The 15,592-nt window shown below is 59.9% G+C and overlaps 1 protein-coding gene across 8 annotated transcripts in view; it reads right to left on the bottom strand.

The window, feature by feature from the left end:
• senp6a (SUMO specific peptidase 6a) overlaps positions 1-15,592 on the bottom strand; it is a 179,114-nt gene that overhangs the window by 93,253 nt on the left and 70,269 nt on the right. For 4 of the 8 annotated variants that reach the window (XR_005941294.1, XM_041173392.1, XM_041173372.1 and 1 more), the window contains exons 4-6: positions 6,074-6,219; positions 4,387-4,554; positions 3,606-3,707 (exon numbers count right to left, since the gene is read on the bottom strand). Coding sequence is in view for 7 of the 8 variants with exons in the window: in XM_041173392.1 (XP_041029326.1) it covers positions 3,606-3,707; positions 4,387-4,554; positions 6,074-6,219 (416 nt within the window). In the remaining variant the exon portion in view is untranslated. The remainder of the gene's footprint in view (positions 1-3,605; positions 3,708-4,386; positions 4,555-6,073; positions 6,220-15,592) is intronic. The other 4 variants (XM_041173401.1, XM_041173419.1, XM_041173411.1 and 1 more) reach the window with 1 other exon arrangement.

Below are 15,592 nucleotides of genomic sequence, written 5' to 3'. Positions count from 1 at the left end.
ACATTCTTGACACCCACATCCCATGAAAAAAATGCAGTGACCGAAATTTAAGAAGATAATTCATAACTCTTAGCATAGAGTCTTTCTTTCTCAATGGAATATAACAATGAGAAAGATACTATCTGTGGCTAACAAATGAAGTTAAGGATGACATCAACCTGAAAGAAAAGATGTACAATGCTGCAAAGGTCAGTAATAGCCAAGATGATTTGGAATTTTTTAGAAACCAACAAAAGATGAAAAAAATAACAAGGGTGAAATTAGAATATGAGAAAAAACAAGCAAGAAATATAAAAACAGCCAACAAAAGCTTCTACAAGTCTATAAAAAGGAAAAGAGCAGCTAACATAAGCATTAGTCTCTTAGATGATGAGACTAGGGAATTAATAATGAGAAACAAGGAAATGGCAGAGACTTTGAAAAAGTATCTTGTATCTGTCTTCATAGTAGATGACACAAAAGCATCCCGAGAATAGTGGAAAAGCAGGGTGCAAAAGAGAGGGAGGAAGTTAAAAATAATCACGATCACTGGAGAAAAAGTACTGGGAAAATAAATGGGACTAAGGGCTTACAAGTCCCCTGGACTTTTTAAGCCTGCATTCTTGGGTCTTAAAAATATGACAACAGAGAGAGTGGATGCATTGGTGGTAATCTTCCAAAATTCCTTACATTCTAGAAAGGTCCCAGTGGGTTGAAAAATGGCAAATGTAACATCACTGTTCAAGGAAGGAAAGAGACAGAGAGCAGGAAACTATAGGCCAGTTCGTCTAACATCCGTCACTGGGATGATGTTAGAATCCATTATTAAGAAGGCAGTAGCAGGACATTTAGAAACTCATAATAGTCAGGCAGAGTCAACTTGCTGCAACATTTTTTGCAACTGAGGTGAGTGACCGTCAACAATCACAACCATCTTCTTCTGTGTTAGGTATGCCTGCAACCAGTGGAGATTTTTCCTGATTCCCAGTGGCTTCAATTTTGCCAAGGCTCCTTGATGCCACACATGGTCAAATAGTGCTTTGATGTCAATTCAGTAGTAATAAGGCCACCAAGTCTTATAGGTCTTTACAAAATGAGACTAGACATTTATTAACAAGAAAAATGATCTTTAAGCACATACATGTCTATAAATTACTACTATAATAACTTCTAAATCCCCTACTTAGCCTGACTCCCAGTTACACTTTCGTTAAGGCAACAGTAAGACACAGATTTTAAAAGACCCAGGAAAGCTGACACACAATACCCTGAACCAGTTGAATTCACAGTGAGCTTTTTTAACTTCAGTTCTTTGAAGACAGCTTGAGGCTTAGATGCTGAAGGCTTTTCATATTTGCTAGATCTTAAAAATGTCTACTCTTACACATAGCCTTTTCTCCTTTATACATATTTCCTCAGGGACACACACGCACACAGATATAGATACCACTATTTTACAATAAATTTCAACAACATTATTATATCTTCCTGACATTAGTGATTTCAGCCATTTGTTGATATCACGTGGAGTAAATCGAATTGGCTGAAAACTGGCATCTGTGATGCTGCAGAACTCGGGAGGAGGCCAAAATGGATCACTCAGCGCTTCAGGCTAAAGATGATTGCAAATACTTCAGCCTTGTGTTTTGCACTGATGTGCCCCTCCCCCCTACCATTGAGGGCAGGGATATAGGTAGAGCTTCCTCCTCCTGGTAGTTGTTTAATTGTCCACCACCATTCACAACTGGATGTGGCAGCACTGCAAAGCTTTGATTTTAAAGAAAATTTGTTCATGGGGTATCTATTGCGTGCTGCTTATGCTGATGGGCATGCAAGTAGTCCAGTGTTGTAGCTTCACTGGGTTGACACCTTTTTTTTTAAGCTGTGCCTGGTGCTGCTCCTAGCATACTCTCCTGCACTCTGAACTGTTCAGTCAACTTTTGAAACAGCCCCAAAACAGCTGGGTGCAATAATCCAGTTCAGACTGATGGGGTGGAAACCTCAGCAGTCTATCAAGTCCATGATAATAAAGTTTGAGCAGACAAAAGTCCATCATGTAAAAACATACACAGTTTGCTAACTAATAGCCTTAGCAGACCTAAGGAGAGATGGTGTGCGAAATGGATGCATCGGTTGTAATCTTCCAAAATTCCCTCAATTCTGGAAAGGTCCCAGTGGATTGGTAAACCACAAATTTCACACCCCAATACAAGAAAGGAGAGACTGAAAGCAAGAAAACTATAGGCCAGTTAGCCTAACAACAACAATTGGGCAACGCTGGAACCATTATTAAGCAAGTACTGGTAGGACACTCAGAAAATCATAATAAAATCAAGCAGGGTCAACATGGCTTAATGAAAGGGAAATAGTGTTTGACAAATCTATTAGAGCCCTTTGAGGATGTAACAAAGAGGGTGGATAAAGATGAACCAGTAAGTGTAGTGTATTTGGATTTCCATATGGCATTCAGTAAGGTGCCACTGAAAAGTTACTACACAAGTAAGAACTCATGATGTTAGAGGTAACATATTAGCATGGATAGAGGATTAGCTGACTAACAGGAAACAGAGTAAAGATAAATGGGTCATTTTCAGGATGGCAAAGCGAAGTGCCACAGGGATCAGTGCCAGGTCTAAACTATTTACAATCTAAATTTTTGACTTAGATAAAGTGACCAAGTACAACGTATCCAAATTTTCTGATGATACCAAGGTAATTGGGAAAGCAAGTTGTAAGGAGAACACAAATGCAAAGGGATATAAATATGTGTAATAAGTGGGCAAAAAATTTGGCAAATGGGTTATGGGAAGATGTGAAGTTGTCCACTTTGGTGTGAAGAATAGAAAAGCAAAATATTATTTAAATAAAGAGACAGCAGAATGCCACAGTACAGAGGGATCTGGGTGCCTTCGTACATGGAACATAGTTAGCATGCAAGTACAGCAAGTAACTAGGAAGGCAAATGGAATGTTGACCTTTATTGCGAGGGCGATGGAGTATAAAAATAGGGACGTCTTGCCACAACTGTACAGGGCGTTGTTGACATCACACCTGCAATATTGCACACAATTTTGGCAGTTTTATTTAAGGAGGGATATACTTCCATTGGAGGCAGTTCAAAGAAGGCTCACGAGGTTGACTTCTGGGATGAAGTGACTGTCTTATGAGGAAAGGGTAGGCAGGTTGGGCCTATACTCTTCGGAATTGAGAAGAATAAGAGCTGATCTTATTGAAACATGTCAGATCTGGTGGGGATTTGACAGGATGGATGCCGAGAGGATGAACCCTCTCATGAGGAAATCTGTAAATAGGGAGCATAGTTTCAGAATATAGCGTCACCCATTGAAGACAGGTCATGAGGAGGAATTTCTTTCAGTTATAAATCTTTGCAATTCTCTTCCCCCCAGTGAGCAGTGGAGGCTGGTTCATTGGATATAGACTCATTTTTGAACTAAAGAAGAGTAAAAGGGTATGGGGAATAGACAGCATAGTGGAGTTGAGGCCAAGCTCCAATCAGCCATGATCTTATTAAATGCTGAAACAGGCTCCATCAGCTGATGGCACTCTCCTGCTATTTCTTATGTTCTGATGAAATGGGAATTTCACAGGACTGGAGTAATGCATGCCTTTTGTAGGTTGGCATTAACGCCTGGTGGTAAGAGAATTGAAGAAGTTCTATCCTGCATCTGGACACGCTATATCCCAGCCGAATGTATTCAATGCTGTTCCTAGATGACAAAGATGGAAAATGTTCAATTCTCTTGCATCTCTATTTTTCATCTGAATATGCATATAAAGATGAAACAAACAGCACGAGTAAGCAAGGTTGTGAATTGCAGTGTTACAGCTGTGAGGCACTCATTACTGCATCTGTAGCAATCGTGCAATGCATTTTCAGTTTACATCAATCTACGATCACTATGTCAACACAGCTTAAATCCAGATTCAGAACCTGACCTGGAGAGACAGCCTGACTCTTCTTCACTCAGGAATCACAGTTAGGTAACTAGTTAACATTAAGTTCTGATCATTCGCAGTTGTTTGAAATTCAACTAGTTTTATAATCTAGGGCAAAGGTATAAACTATAAGTGAAAACAACATATTTTATCTAAATTTCGAGGTTGTTGACATTTATAGTAATTGTTTGAATGTCAGCAATAATTACACTTAGGGTACATGCTACTGTTGATCAGCCTAATCCTCTGCCAATATAGCTAACCTGCAAGAGATTGAATGTTTCTAAATACAGCAAGACAAATTCCATTCATTATTCTTGTTGTGCATACTAACAGCTTAGAAGAAATTTAGAGTATTCTTCCAAACTCCTGTTACATAAAATAATGCTTCAAGGTTCTAACCCAGATAAGTAGAACACCAATATAATCACAATAGATTGGCAGACCTACCTTTGTGCGGCTGTTTTTACGATTGACTGAGCATTGGCATGGTGAAAACGCCTTCCGCGAACAACAATTCCTGGACTTGAAGGACCACTAATTACAAAGTATTTGTTTCGATTTTTATCAACCTCTTTGTTTGGTGCAAGTTGTGAGGTCACAGTTGACATGCTTTCACTGTAAACAGAAGGTATTTAGCATCTCAGTACATGCTCTGTAGAAAATGCCATTTTAATTATCTACTGACAAGTAGCAACATCAGCAGCTTGGGTGTGGGGGGGGAGCCGTTTTAGAAAGGGATCGGTAAAAACATCCAAACTGGCTGGCAGACAGCCACCACAAGACTGATGGGGCCAAATAAGAAGTTCGAGAAGGTGAAAAACTTACACCAGCCTATTCTGAGTAAGTTGATCAAAGCCAACACGTCTGCAGCCTCTGAGTCAAACAGTAGAATTTCATGCCATCTAACAAAATCTGTTAATGTTTTCAGGCAGTTAGTACAAGTCTCACAGATACACATTTAAAACTTTGTATTAAAGACAAGTGTGAGACTATATTTTTCCAGCTGTGGTTGTATCTTTGTATCATCCCTGGGTTTTATGTGTCACAATTACTTTGAGCACTTTGTACTTCAGTTCTCTGCAACTTCACTGGCCCCTTGCATCTAATAAACTAAGGCTTCATCACAATGCAGCCTCAACTTTCTTAAACATCCAACCTACTCCACTTCATTCTTAAAATATATGCCCAACACAAAGCTGTATGCTGTGTTTCAAAAGCACAGAAATAATGTATTATAAAGAAGGCCATTTAATCATATAAATTTCTTATCTACAATTTGATGCAATCAAAATAGGTTATTTTGAAAATTTGACATGCTAATTTCCCAAAGGACATTATTTTATGTATACTCAAGAAGTCGCATTAAATATACACAAGATTTAATGAAAATACAAACCACAGCTCTCTTCGCAGTGCTCAAGTAAACCCTCCAATTTAGAAAGGTATGTTTGCTGCAAAATTGTGTTAGAAATGGTTTCTATTAGAAGCGGCAAAAGGGTCAGAAACCAGATAATAGTAAAACTAAAAACAGAAAATGCTAAATACAAAGCTCATCAGGCACATTTGTGGAGAGGAAGAGAGTTAACATTTCACGATAAACTCTGCTTCTCTTGCCACAGGTGCTTCCTGACCTGCTGGGTACTTCCACCATTTTCTATTTCTATTTCAGGTTTCCAGCATCTTCAGTATGTTGCTTTTGTGACAGATTTAACTGGGTTGGCAAAAGGACCAGAGGAAACAATCCTTCATGTGGAGGGTTAAGATCTGGAATGCACTGCGCGAGAGCACTGAAAGAAAATTCAATGGTAAGTTTCAAAAAGAAACTGGATAAATGTTTGAAGGGGAAAATAACACAGGATTATAGGAAAACCGCAGGGGAATGGAACTAATTTGATGGCTCTACCAAAGAAATGGCATAGGCACAATGGATCAAATGGCCTTCTTCTGTGTTATATGAACTTTGTTAGAAAGGGCATAAAACCATGATTTTGACTTGCCAAGACACTATAATATCCTGAATCAATTAACGTCACAAACAAGTTTTGAAAGCAAAAGAATATCAGTTAGGGAGACTTCAGCAAATAATATTCATATGAAACGTTCAAGCATAAACAAGTTCACAAATTTGACAGACCTTAGTTTCTTGCCAGACCCCAGCATGTTGAGTCCAGTTGCATTTCCTTTCAAAGTTTTACAAAAGCCACTTGCTTGGTTTCTTCTCGTATAGTTTTTCAAGGAACCAGTATTGTTAACTGATTCTGATGAAAATAGTGTTTTGGTCTGAAAAAGAAAGTAATCACAAATGCACTTTAAAAGTTTTCTGGATTTTTGTAGGAAGTTACAACTTATGTTTTTAAATTGGCTTTTAAATGTAGGCATGGAAATTCTTCCCACTGCATTTTGTCAACTTCAGCATTGCTTCTTTTCAACTCAAATCTTTAAGCTTATATCAACCTCAAATGGGAATAAATCCAACAGACTCCTTTTTTCAGGTGTTACGAACGTGAGATTTTATAGGATGATTATGTTTTAAACTGTCTCCTTTAATTAAAAGGCAAAATAGAGTAATGGAGAGCGGCATGTGACTTCCTACAAGTTCCATCTGGCGATAAGCTTATGTGACCTGGCTGCCAAGGTGACAAAGGCTCCAAATGGGAATAAATCCAACAGACTCCCTTTTTCAGGTGTTACGAACGTGAGATTTTATAGGATGATTATGTTTTAAACTGTCTCCTTTAATTAAAAGGCAAAATAGAGTAATGGAGAGCGGCATGTGACTTCCTACAAGTTCCACCTGGCGATAAGCTTATGTGACCGGGCTGCCAAGGTGACAAAGGCTCAGGTCAAGAGGCCATTTTTTTTAAACACCTGGTGCCAGACTTACTGACACAGAGAATGAACAGATAGACATGAAAAACTGCAGCTGCTGTAAACAGCAGGGGAAAAGGCTATAGCCACCAGGCAGGATGCTGGTTGAGATTCGTTCTCTAGTCGTAGTGAAGGGACCTGTGGAGGTTAAAGGAGACTGGAGGAATCGCCCTGAGGTGACTGGGAGGAGTCATCACCAGAGTAGGCCTTGATACTGGGCGAATGCCGAGGCGAGCTGAGGGGAGGGGAGGGGAGGGGAGGGGAGGGGCGGGGAGGGGCGGGGAGGGGCGGGGAGGGGCGGGGAGGGGCGGGGAGGGGCGGGGAGGGGCGGGGAGGGGCGGGGAGGGGCGGGGAGGGGCGGGGAGGGGCGGGGAGGGGCGGGGAGGGGCGGGGCGGGGAGGGGAGGGGAGGGGAGGCGAGGGGAGGGGAGGCGAGCCGAGCCGAGGGGAGGGGAGGCGAGCCGAGGGGAGGGGAGGCGAGCCGAGGGGAGGGGAGGCGAGCCGAGGGGAGGGGAGACGAGCCGAGGGGAGGGGAGACGAGCCGAGGGGAGGGGAGGGGATGGGAGGGGACGGGAGGCGAGCCGAGGGGGGGAGGGGAGGGAATGGGAGGGGAGAGAATGGGAGGGGAGGCGAGCCAGGGGAGGGGAGGGGAGGGGAGGCGAGCCGACGGATGGGGAGGGGAGGGGAGGCGAGCCGAGAGGAGGGCAGGCGAGCCGAGGGGAGGGGAGGGGAGGCGAGCCGAGGGGAGAGGAGGGGAGGGGAGGGGAGGGGAGGGGAGGGGAGAGGAGAGGAGGGGAGGGGAGGGGAGGGGAGGGGAGGGGAGAGGAGGGGAGTGGAGGGGAGAGGAGGGGAGAGGAGGGGAGAGGAGGGGAGGGGAGGGGAAGGGAGGCGAGCCGAGGGGAGGGGAGGGGAAGCGAGCAGAGGGGAGGGGAGGGGAGGCGAGCCGAGGGGAGGGGAGGGGAGCCGAGGGGAGGCAAGCCGAGGGGAGGCAAGCCGAGGGGAGGCGTGCCGAGGGGAGGGAGGGGAGGGGAGGCGAGCCGAGGGGAGGGGAGGAGAGCGGAGGCAAGCCGAGAGGAGGGGAGGGGAGGGGAGCCGAGGGGAGGCGGGCCGAGGGGAGGGGAGCCGAGGGGAGGCGGGCCGAGGGGAGGGGAGGGGAGGCGGGCCGAGGGGAGGGGAGCCGAGGGGAGGCGGGCCGAGGGGAGGGGAGCCGAGGGGAGGCGGGCCGAGGGGAGGGGAGCCGAGGGGAGGCGGGCCGAGGGGAGGGGAGGGGAGGCGGGCCGAGGGGAGGGGAGGGGAGGCGGGCCGAGGGGAGGGGAGGGGAGGCGGGCCGAGGGGAGGGGAGGGGAGGCGGGCCGAGGGGAGGGGAGGGGAGGCGGGCCGAGGGGAGGGGAGGAGAGGCGGGCCGAGGGGAGGGGAGGGGAGGCGGGCCGAGGGGAGGGGAGGGGAGGCGGGCCGAGGGGAGGGGAGGGGAGGCGGGCCGAGGGGAGGGGAGGGGAGGCGGGCCGAGGGGAGGGGAGGGGAGGCGGGCCGAGGGGAGGGGAGGGGAGGCGGGCCGAGGGGGAGGGGAGGGGAGCGGGCCGAGGGGAGGGGAGGGGAGGCGGGCCGAGGGGAGGGGAGGGGAGGCGGGCCGAGGGTGAGGGGAGGGGAGGCGGGCGAGGGAGAGGGGGGAGGCGGGGCCGAGGGGAGGGGAGGGGAGGGGAGGCGGGCCGAGGGGAGGGGAGGGGAGGGGAGGCGGGCCGAGGGGAGGGGAGGGGAGGGAAGGCGGGCCGAGGGGAGGGGAGGGGAGGGGAGGCGGGCCGAGGGAGGGGAGGGGGAGGGGAGGCGGGCCGAGGGGAGGGGAGGGGAGGGGAGGCGGGCCGAGGGGGAGGGGAGGGGAGGGGAGGCGGGCCGAGGGGAGGGGAGGGGAGGGGAGGCGGGCCGAGGGGGGGAGGGGAGGGGAGGCGGGCCGAGGGGGAGGGGAGGGGAGGGAGGGGCCGAGGGGAGGGGAGGGAGGGGAGGCGGGCCGAGGGGAGGGGAGGGGAGGGGAGGCGGGCCGAGGGGGGAGGAGGGAGGGGAGGCGGGCGAGGGGAGGGGAGGGGAGGCGGGCCGAGGGGAGGGGAGGGGAGGCGGGCCGAGGGGAGGGGAGGGGAGGCGGGCCGAGGGGAGGGGAGGGGAGGCGGGCCGAGGGGAGGGAGGGAGGGGAGGCGGGCCGAGGGGAGGGGAGGGGAGGTGGGCCGAGGGGAGGGGAGGGGAGCCGAAGGGAGGGAATGCGAGCCGAAGGGAGGGGAGGGGAGGGGAGGAAGAGGAGGAGAGGGGAGAGGAGCCGAGGGTAGGCGAGCCTAAGGGAGGAGAGGGGAGGGGATGCGAGGAGAGGGGAGACGAGGGGAGGGCAGCCGAGGGGAGGCGAGCCGAGGGGAGGCGAGCCGAGGGGAGGCGAGCCGAGGGGAGGCGAGCCGAGGGGAGGCGAGCCGAGGGGAGGCGAGCCGAGGGGAGGCGAGCCGAGGGGAGGCGAGCCGAGGGGAGGCGAGGGGAGGGGAGGCGAGGGGAGGGGAGGCGAGGGGAGGGGAGGCGAGGGGAGGGGAGGCGAGGGGAGGGGAGGCGAGGGGAGGGGAGGCGAGGGGAGGGGAGGGGAGGGGAGCCGAGGGGAGGAGAGGGGAGGGGAGGGGAGAGGAGGGGAGGGGAGAGGTGGCGAGCTGAGGGGAGGGGAGGGAGGGAGGGGAGGCGAGCCGAGCCGTGGGGAGGGGAGGGGAGGGCTAGGGAGGGGAGGGGAGAGAAGGGGAGGGGAAGGGAAACGAGCCAAGGGGAGGGGAGGGGAGGGGAAGCGAGCCGAGGGGAGGGGAGGGGAGGGGAAGCAGCCGAGGGGAGGGGAGGGGAGGCGAGCCGAGGGGTGGGGAGGCGAGCCGAGGGGAGGGAGGGGAGGCGAGCCGAGGGGAGGGGAGGGGAGGCGAGCCGAGGGGAGGGGAGGGGAGGCGAGCCGAGGGGAGGGGAGGCGAGCCGAGCCGAGGGGAGGGGAGGCGAGCCGAGAGGAGGGGAGGCGAGCCGAGAGGAGGGGAGGCGAGCCGAGAGGAGGGGAGGCGAGCCGAGAGGAGGGGAGGCGAGCCGAGAGGAGGGGAGGCGAGCCGAGAGGAGGGGAGGCGAGGAGAGGGGAGGGGAGGCGAGGAGAGGGGAGGCGAGCCGAGGGGAGGAGAGGGGAGGCGAGCCGAGGGGAGGAGAGGGGAGGAGAGGCGAAGCGAGGGGAGGGGAGGCGAGCCGAGGGGAGAGGAGGGGAGGGGTGGGGAGTGGAGGGGAGGCGAGCCGAGGGGAGGGGAGGGGAGCCGAGGGGAGGCGAGCCGAGGGGAGGGGATGGGACGCGAGCCGAGAGAAGGGGAGGGGAGGCGAGCCGAGGGAAGGGGAGGGGAGACGAGCCGAGGAGAGGGGAGGCGAGCCGAAGGGAGGGGAGGGGAGCCGATCCGAGGGGAGCCGATCCGAGGCGAGGGGAGGCGAGCCGAGGGGAGGGGAGGCGAGCCGAGGGGAGGGGAGGCGAGCGAGGGGAGGGGAGGCGAGCCGAGGGGAGGGGAGGCGAGCCGAGGGGAGGGGAGGCGAGCCGAGGGAGGGGAGGCGAGCCGAGGGGAGGGGAGGCGAGCCGAGGTGAGGGGAGGGCAGGGGAGGCGAGCCGAGGGGAGGGGAGGGCAGGGGAGGCGAGCCGAGGGGAGGGGAGGGCAGGGGAGGCGAGCCGAGGGGAGGGAACGCGTGCCGAGTGGAGGGGAGGCGAGCCAGCCGTGGGGAGGGGAGGGGAGGGGAGCGAGGGAGGGGAGGGGAGGGGAGGGGAAGCAAGCCGAGGGGATGGGAGGGGAGGGGAGGGGAGCCGAGGGGAGAGAAGGGGAGGCCAGCCGAGGGTAGGGGAGGCGAGCCGAGGGTAGGGGAGGCGAGCCGAGGGTAGGGGAGGCGAGCCGAGGGTAGGGGAGGCGAGCCGAGGGTAGGGGAGGCGAGCCGAGGGGAGGGGAGGCGAGCCGAGGGGAGGGGAGGCGAGCCGAATGGAGGAGAGGGGAGGCGAATGGAGGAGAGGGGAGGCGAGCCGAATGAAGGAGAGGCGAGCCGAGGGGAGGAGAAGGGAGGCGATGCGAGGGGAGGAGAAGGGAGGCGAGCCGAGGGGAGGAGAGGGGAGGCGAGCCGAGCGGAGGGGAGGGGAGGCGAGCCGAGCGGAGGGGAGGGGAGGCGAGCCAAGCGGAGGGGAGGGGAGGCGAGCCAAGCGGAGGGGAGGGGAGGGGAGAGGGGAGGGAAGGAGGAGCGAGCCAAGGGCAGGGGAGGCGAGTGGAGGGGAGGGGAGGCGAGCCGAGGGGAGGCGAGCCGAGGGGAGGCGAGCCGAGGGGAGGCGAGCCGAGGGGAGGCGAGCCGAGGGGAGGCGAGACGAGGTGAGGCGAGTCGAGGGAGGCGAGACGAGGGGAGGCGAGACGAGGGGAGGCGAGACGAGGGGAGGCGAGACGAGGGGAGGCGAGACGAGGGGAGGCGAGACGAGGGGAGGGGAGGCGAGCCAAGGGATGGGGAGGGCAGGGGAGGCGAGGAGAGGGAACGCGAGCCGAGTGGAGGGGAGGCGAGAACGAGCCGTGGGAAGGGGAGGGGAGGTGAGCCGAGGGGAGGGAGGGGAAAGCGAGCCGAGGGGAGGGGAGGGGAGGCGAGCCGAGGGGAGGGGAGGGGAGGCGAGGGGAGGGGAGGGGAGGCGAGCTGAGGGGAGGGTAGGCGAGCCGAGTGGAGGGGAGGCGAGCCGAGGGAGGAGAGGGGAGGCGACCGAGGGGATGGGGAGGGGGAGGCGACGAGGGGAGGGGAGGGTGGCGAGCCGAGGGGAGGGGAGGGGAGGGGAGCCGAGGGGAGGGGAGGGGAGGGGAGGGGAGGGGAGCCGAGGGGAGGGGAGGGGAGGCGAGCCGAGGGGAGGGGAGTGGAGGGGAGGCGAGCCGAGTGGAGAGGGAGTGGAGGCGAGCCGAGTGGAGGGGAGGCGAGCCGAGAGGAGGGGAGGCGAGCCGAGAGGAGGGGAGGCGAGCCGAGAGGAGGGGAGGCGAGCCGAGAGGAGGGGAGGAGAGGGGAGGCGAGCCAAGGGGAGGAGAGGCGAAGCGAGGGGAGGGGAGGCGAGCCGAGGGGAGGGGAGGCGAGCCGAGGGGAGGGGAGGCGAGCCGAGGGGAGGGGAGGCGAGCCGAGGGGAGGGGAGGCGAGCCGAGGGGAGGGGAGGCGAGCGAGGGGAGGGGAGGCGAGGGGAGGCGAGCCGAGGGGAGGGGAGGCGAGGGGAGGCGAGCCGAGGGGAGGGGAGGCGAGCCGAGGGGAGGGGAGGCGAGCCGAGGGGAGGGGGAGGCGAGCGAGGGAGGGGGAGGCGAGCGAGGGGAGGCGAGCCGAGGGGAGGCGAGCCGAGGGGAGGCGAGCCGAGGGGAGGCGAGCCGAGGGGAGGCGAGCCGAGGGGAGGCGAGCCGAGGGAGGGGAGGCGAGCCGAGGGGAGGGGAGGCGAGCCGAGGGGAGGGGAGGCGAGCCGAGGGGAGGGGAGGGGAGGGAACGCGAGCCGAGTGGAGGCGAGCCGAGCCGTGGGGAGGGGAGGGGAGGGGAGGGGAGCCGAGGGGATGGGAGGGGAGGGGAGGGGAGCCGAGGGGATGGGAGGGGAGGGGAGGGGAGCCGAGGGGAGAGGAGGGGAGGCCAGCCGAGGGGAGGGGAGGCCAGCCGAGGGGAGGGGAGGCCAGCCGAGGGGAGGGGAGGCCAGCCGAGGGGAGGGGAGGCCAACCGAGGGGAGGGGAGGCCAACCGAGGGGAGGGGAGGTGAGCCGAGGGGAGGGGAGGCGAGCCGAGGGGAGGGGAGGAGAGCCGAGGGGAGGGGAGGAGAGCCGAGGGGAGGGGAGGGGAGGCGAGGGGAGCGGAGGGGAGGGGAGGCGAGCCGAGCGGAGGGGAGGGGAGGGGAGGCGAGGGAAGGAGGAGCGAGCCAAGGGCAGGGGAGGCGAGGCGAGCCGAGTGGAGGGGAGGGGAGGCGAGGCAATAGGAGGGGAGGGGAGGCGAGGCAATTGGAGGGGAGGGGAGGCGAGGCAATTGGAGGGAAGGGGAGGCGAGGCAATTGGAGGGGAGGGGAGGCAATTGGAGGGGAGGGGAGGCAATTGGAGGGGAGGGGAGGCAATTGGAGGGGAGGGAGGCGAGGCAATTGGAGGGGAGGGGAGGCGAGGCAATTGGAGGGGAGGGGTGGCGAGGCAATTGGAGGGGAGGGGAGGCGAGCGGAGGGGAGGCGAGCGGAGGGGAGGCGAGCGGAGGGGAGGCGAGCGGAGGGGAGGCGAGCGGAGGGGAGGCGACCCGAGGGGAGGCGACCCGAGGGGAGGCGACCCGAGGGGAGGCGACCCGAGGGGAGGCGACCCGAGGGGAGGCGACCCGAGGGGAGGCGACCCGAGGGGAGGCGACCCGAGGGGAGGCGAGCGGAGGGGAGGCGACCCGAGGGGAGGCGACCCGAGGGGAGGCGACCCGAGGGGAGGGGAGGGGAGGCGAGCCGAGGGGAGGGGAGGGGAGGCGAGCCGAGGGGAGGGGAGGGGAGGCGAGCCGAGGGGAGGGGAGGGGAGGCGAGCCGAGGGGAGGGGAGGCGAGCGAGGGGAGGGGAGGGGAGGGGAGCCGAGGGGAGGGGAGGGGAGGGGAGCCGAGGGGAGGGGAGGGGAGGGGAGCCGAGGGGAGGGGAGGGGAGGGGAGCCGAGGGGAGGGGAGGGGAGGCGAGCCGAGGGGAGGGGAGGGGAGGCGAGCCGAGGAGAGGGGAGGGGAGGCGTGTAGAGGGGAGGGGAGGGGAGGGGAGGCGAGCAGAGGGGAGGGGAGGGGAGGGGAGGCGAGCCGAGGGGAGGGGAGGCGAGCCGAGGGGAGGGGAGGCGAGCGAGGGGAGGAGAGGCGAGCCGAGGGGAGGAGAGGCGAGCCGAGGGGAGGGGAGGCGAGCCGAGGGGAGGGGAGGCGAGCCGAGGGGAGGGGAGGCGAGCCGAGGGGAGGGGAGGCGAGCCGAGGGGAGGGGAGGGGACGCGAGCCGAGTGGAGGGGAGGCGAGCCGAGCCTTGGGGAGGGGAGGGGAGGGGAAGGGTGGGGAGGGAAGGGGAGGGGTGGGGAGGGGAGGGGAGCAGAGGGGAGGGGAGGGGAGGCGAGCAGAGGGGAGGGGAGGGGAGGCGAGCCGAGGGGAGGGGAGGTGAGCCGAGTGGAGGGTACGCGAGCCGAGGGGAGGGGAGGCGAGCCGAAGGGAGGGGAGGCGAGCCGAGGGGAGGGGAGGCGAGCCGAGGCGAGGGGAGGGGAGGCGAGCCGAGTGGAGGGGAGGCGAGCCGAGCCTTGGGGAGGGGAGGGGTGGGGAGGGGAGGGGGGGGAGGGGTGGGGAGGGGAGGGGAGGCGAGGCAATCCGAGCAGAGGGGAGAGGAGGGGAGGGGAGGGGAGGGGAGGCAAGGCGAGGGGAGGGGAGGGGAGGGGAAGTGAGCCGAGGGGAAGGGAGGGGAGGGGAGGGGAAACGAGCCGAGGGGAGGGGAGGGGAGGCGAGCAGAGGGGAATGGGAGGGGAGGCGAGCAGAGGGGAATGGGAGGGGAGGCGAGCAGAGGGGAATGGGAGGGGAGGTGAGCAGAGGGGAATGGGAGGGGAGGGTGGCGAGCCGAGGGGAGGGGAGGCGAGGGGAGGTGAGGGGAGATGAGGGGAGGGGAGGGGAGGGGAGCTGAGGGGAGGGAGGGGAGCTGAGGGGAGGGGCGGGGAGCCGAGGGGAGGGGAGGCGAGCGAGGGGAGGGGAGGCGAGCCGAGGGGAGGGGAGGGCAGGGGAGGCGAGCTGAGGGGAGGGAACGCGTGCCGAGTGGAGGGGAGGCGAGCCGAGCCGTGGGGAGGGGAGGGGAGGGGAGCCGAGGGGAGGGGAGGGGAGGGGAGGGGAAGCAAGCCGAGGGGATGGGAGGGGAGGGGAGGGGAGCCGAGGGGAGGGGAGGGGAGGCGAGCCGAGGGGAGGGGAGGCGAGCCGAATGGAGGAGAGGGGAGGCGAATGGAGGAGAGGGGAGGCGAGCCGAGTGAAGGGGAGGCTAGCCGAGGGGAGGAGAAGGGAGGCGAGCCGAGGGGAGGAGAAGGGAGGCGAGCCGAGGGGAGGAGAAGGGAGGCGAGCCGAGCGGAGGGGAGGGGAGGCAAGCCGAGCGGAGGGGAGGGGAGGCGAGCCAAGCGGAGGGGAGGGGAGGAGAGGGGAGGGAAGGAGAAGCGAGCCAAGGGCAGGGGAGGCGAGGCGAGTGGAGGGGAGGGGAGGCGAGCCGAGGGGAGGCGAGCCGAGGGGAGGCGAGCCGAGGGGAGGCGAGCCGAGGGGAGGCGAGCCGAGGGGAGGCGAGACGAGGGGAGGCGAGACGAGGGGAGGCGAGACGAGGGGAGGCGAGACGAGGGGAGGCGAGACGAGGGGAGGCGTGACGAGGGGAGGCGTGACGAGGGGAGAGGGGAGGCGAGACGAGGGGAGGCGAGACGAGGGGAGGCGAGACGAGGGGAGGCGAGACGAGGGGAGGCGAGACGAGGGGAGGGGAGGCGAGCCAAGGGATGGGGAGGGCAGGGGAGGCGAGGAGAGGGAACGCGAGCCGAGTGGAGGGGAGGCGAACCGAGCCGTGGGGAGGGGAGGGGAGGTGAGCCGAGGGGAGGGGAGGGGAAGCGAGCCGAGGGGAGGGGAGGGGAAGCGAGCCGATGGGAGGGGAGGGGAGGCGAGCCGAGTGGAGGGGAGGGGAGGCGAGCCGAGGGGAGGCGAGCCAAGGGGAGGAGAGGGGAGGCGAGCCAAGGGGAGGAGGGGAGGTGAGGCGAGCGAGGGGAGGGGAGGGGAGGGGAGGGGAGGGGAGGCGAGCCGAGGGGAGGGGAG

The sequence above is a fragment of the Carcharodon carcharias genome, chromosome 2, assembly GCF_017639515.1.
Source record: "Carcharodon carcharias isolate sCarCar2 chromosome 2, sCarCar2.pri, whole genome shotgun sequence".
Lineage (NCBI taxonomy): Eukaryota > Metazoa > Chordata > Chondrichthyes > Lamniformes > Lamnidae > Carcharodon > Carcharodon carcharias.
Note: the sequence above shows the minus strand (reverse complement) of the source record. Positions and strands in the feature narration are given on the sequence as shown.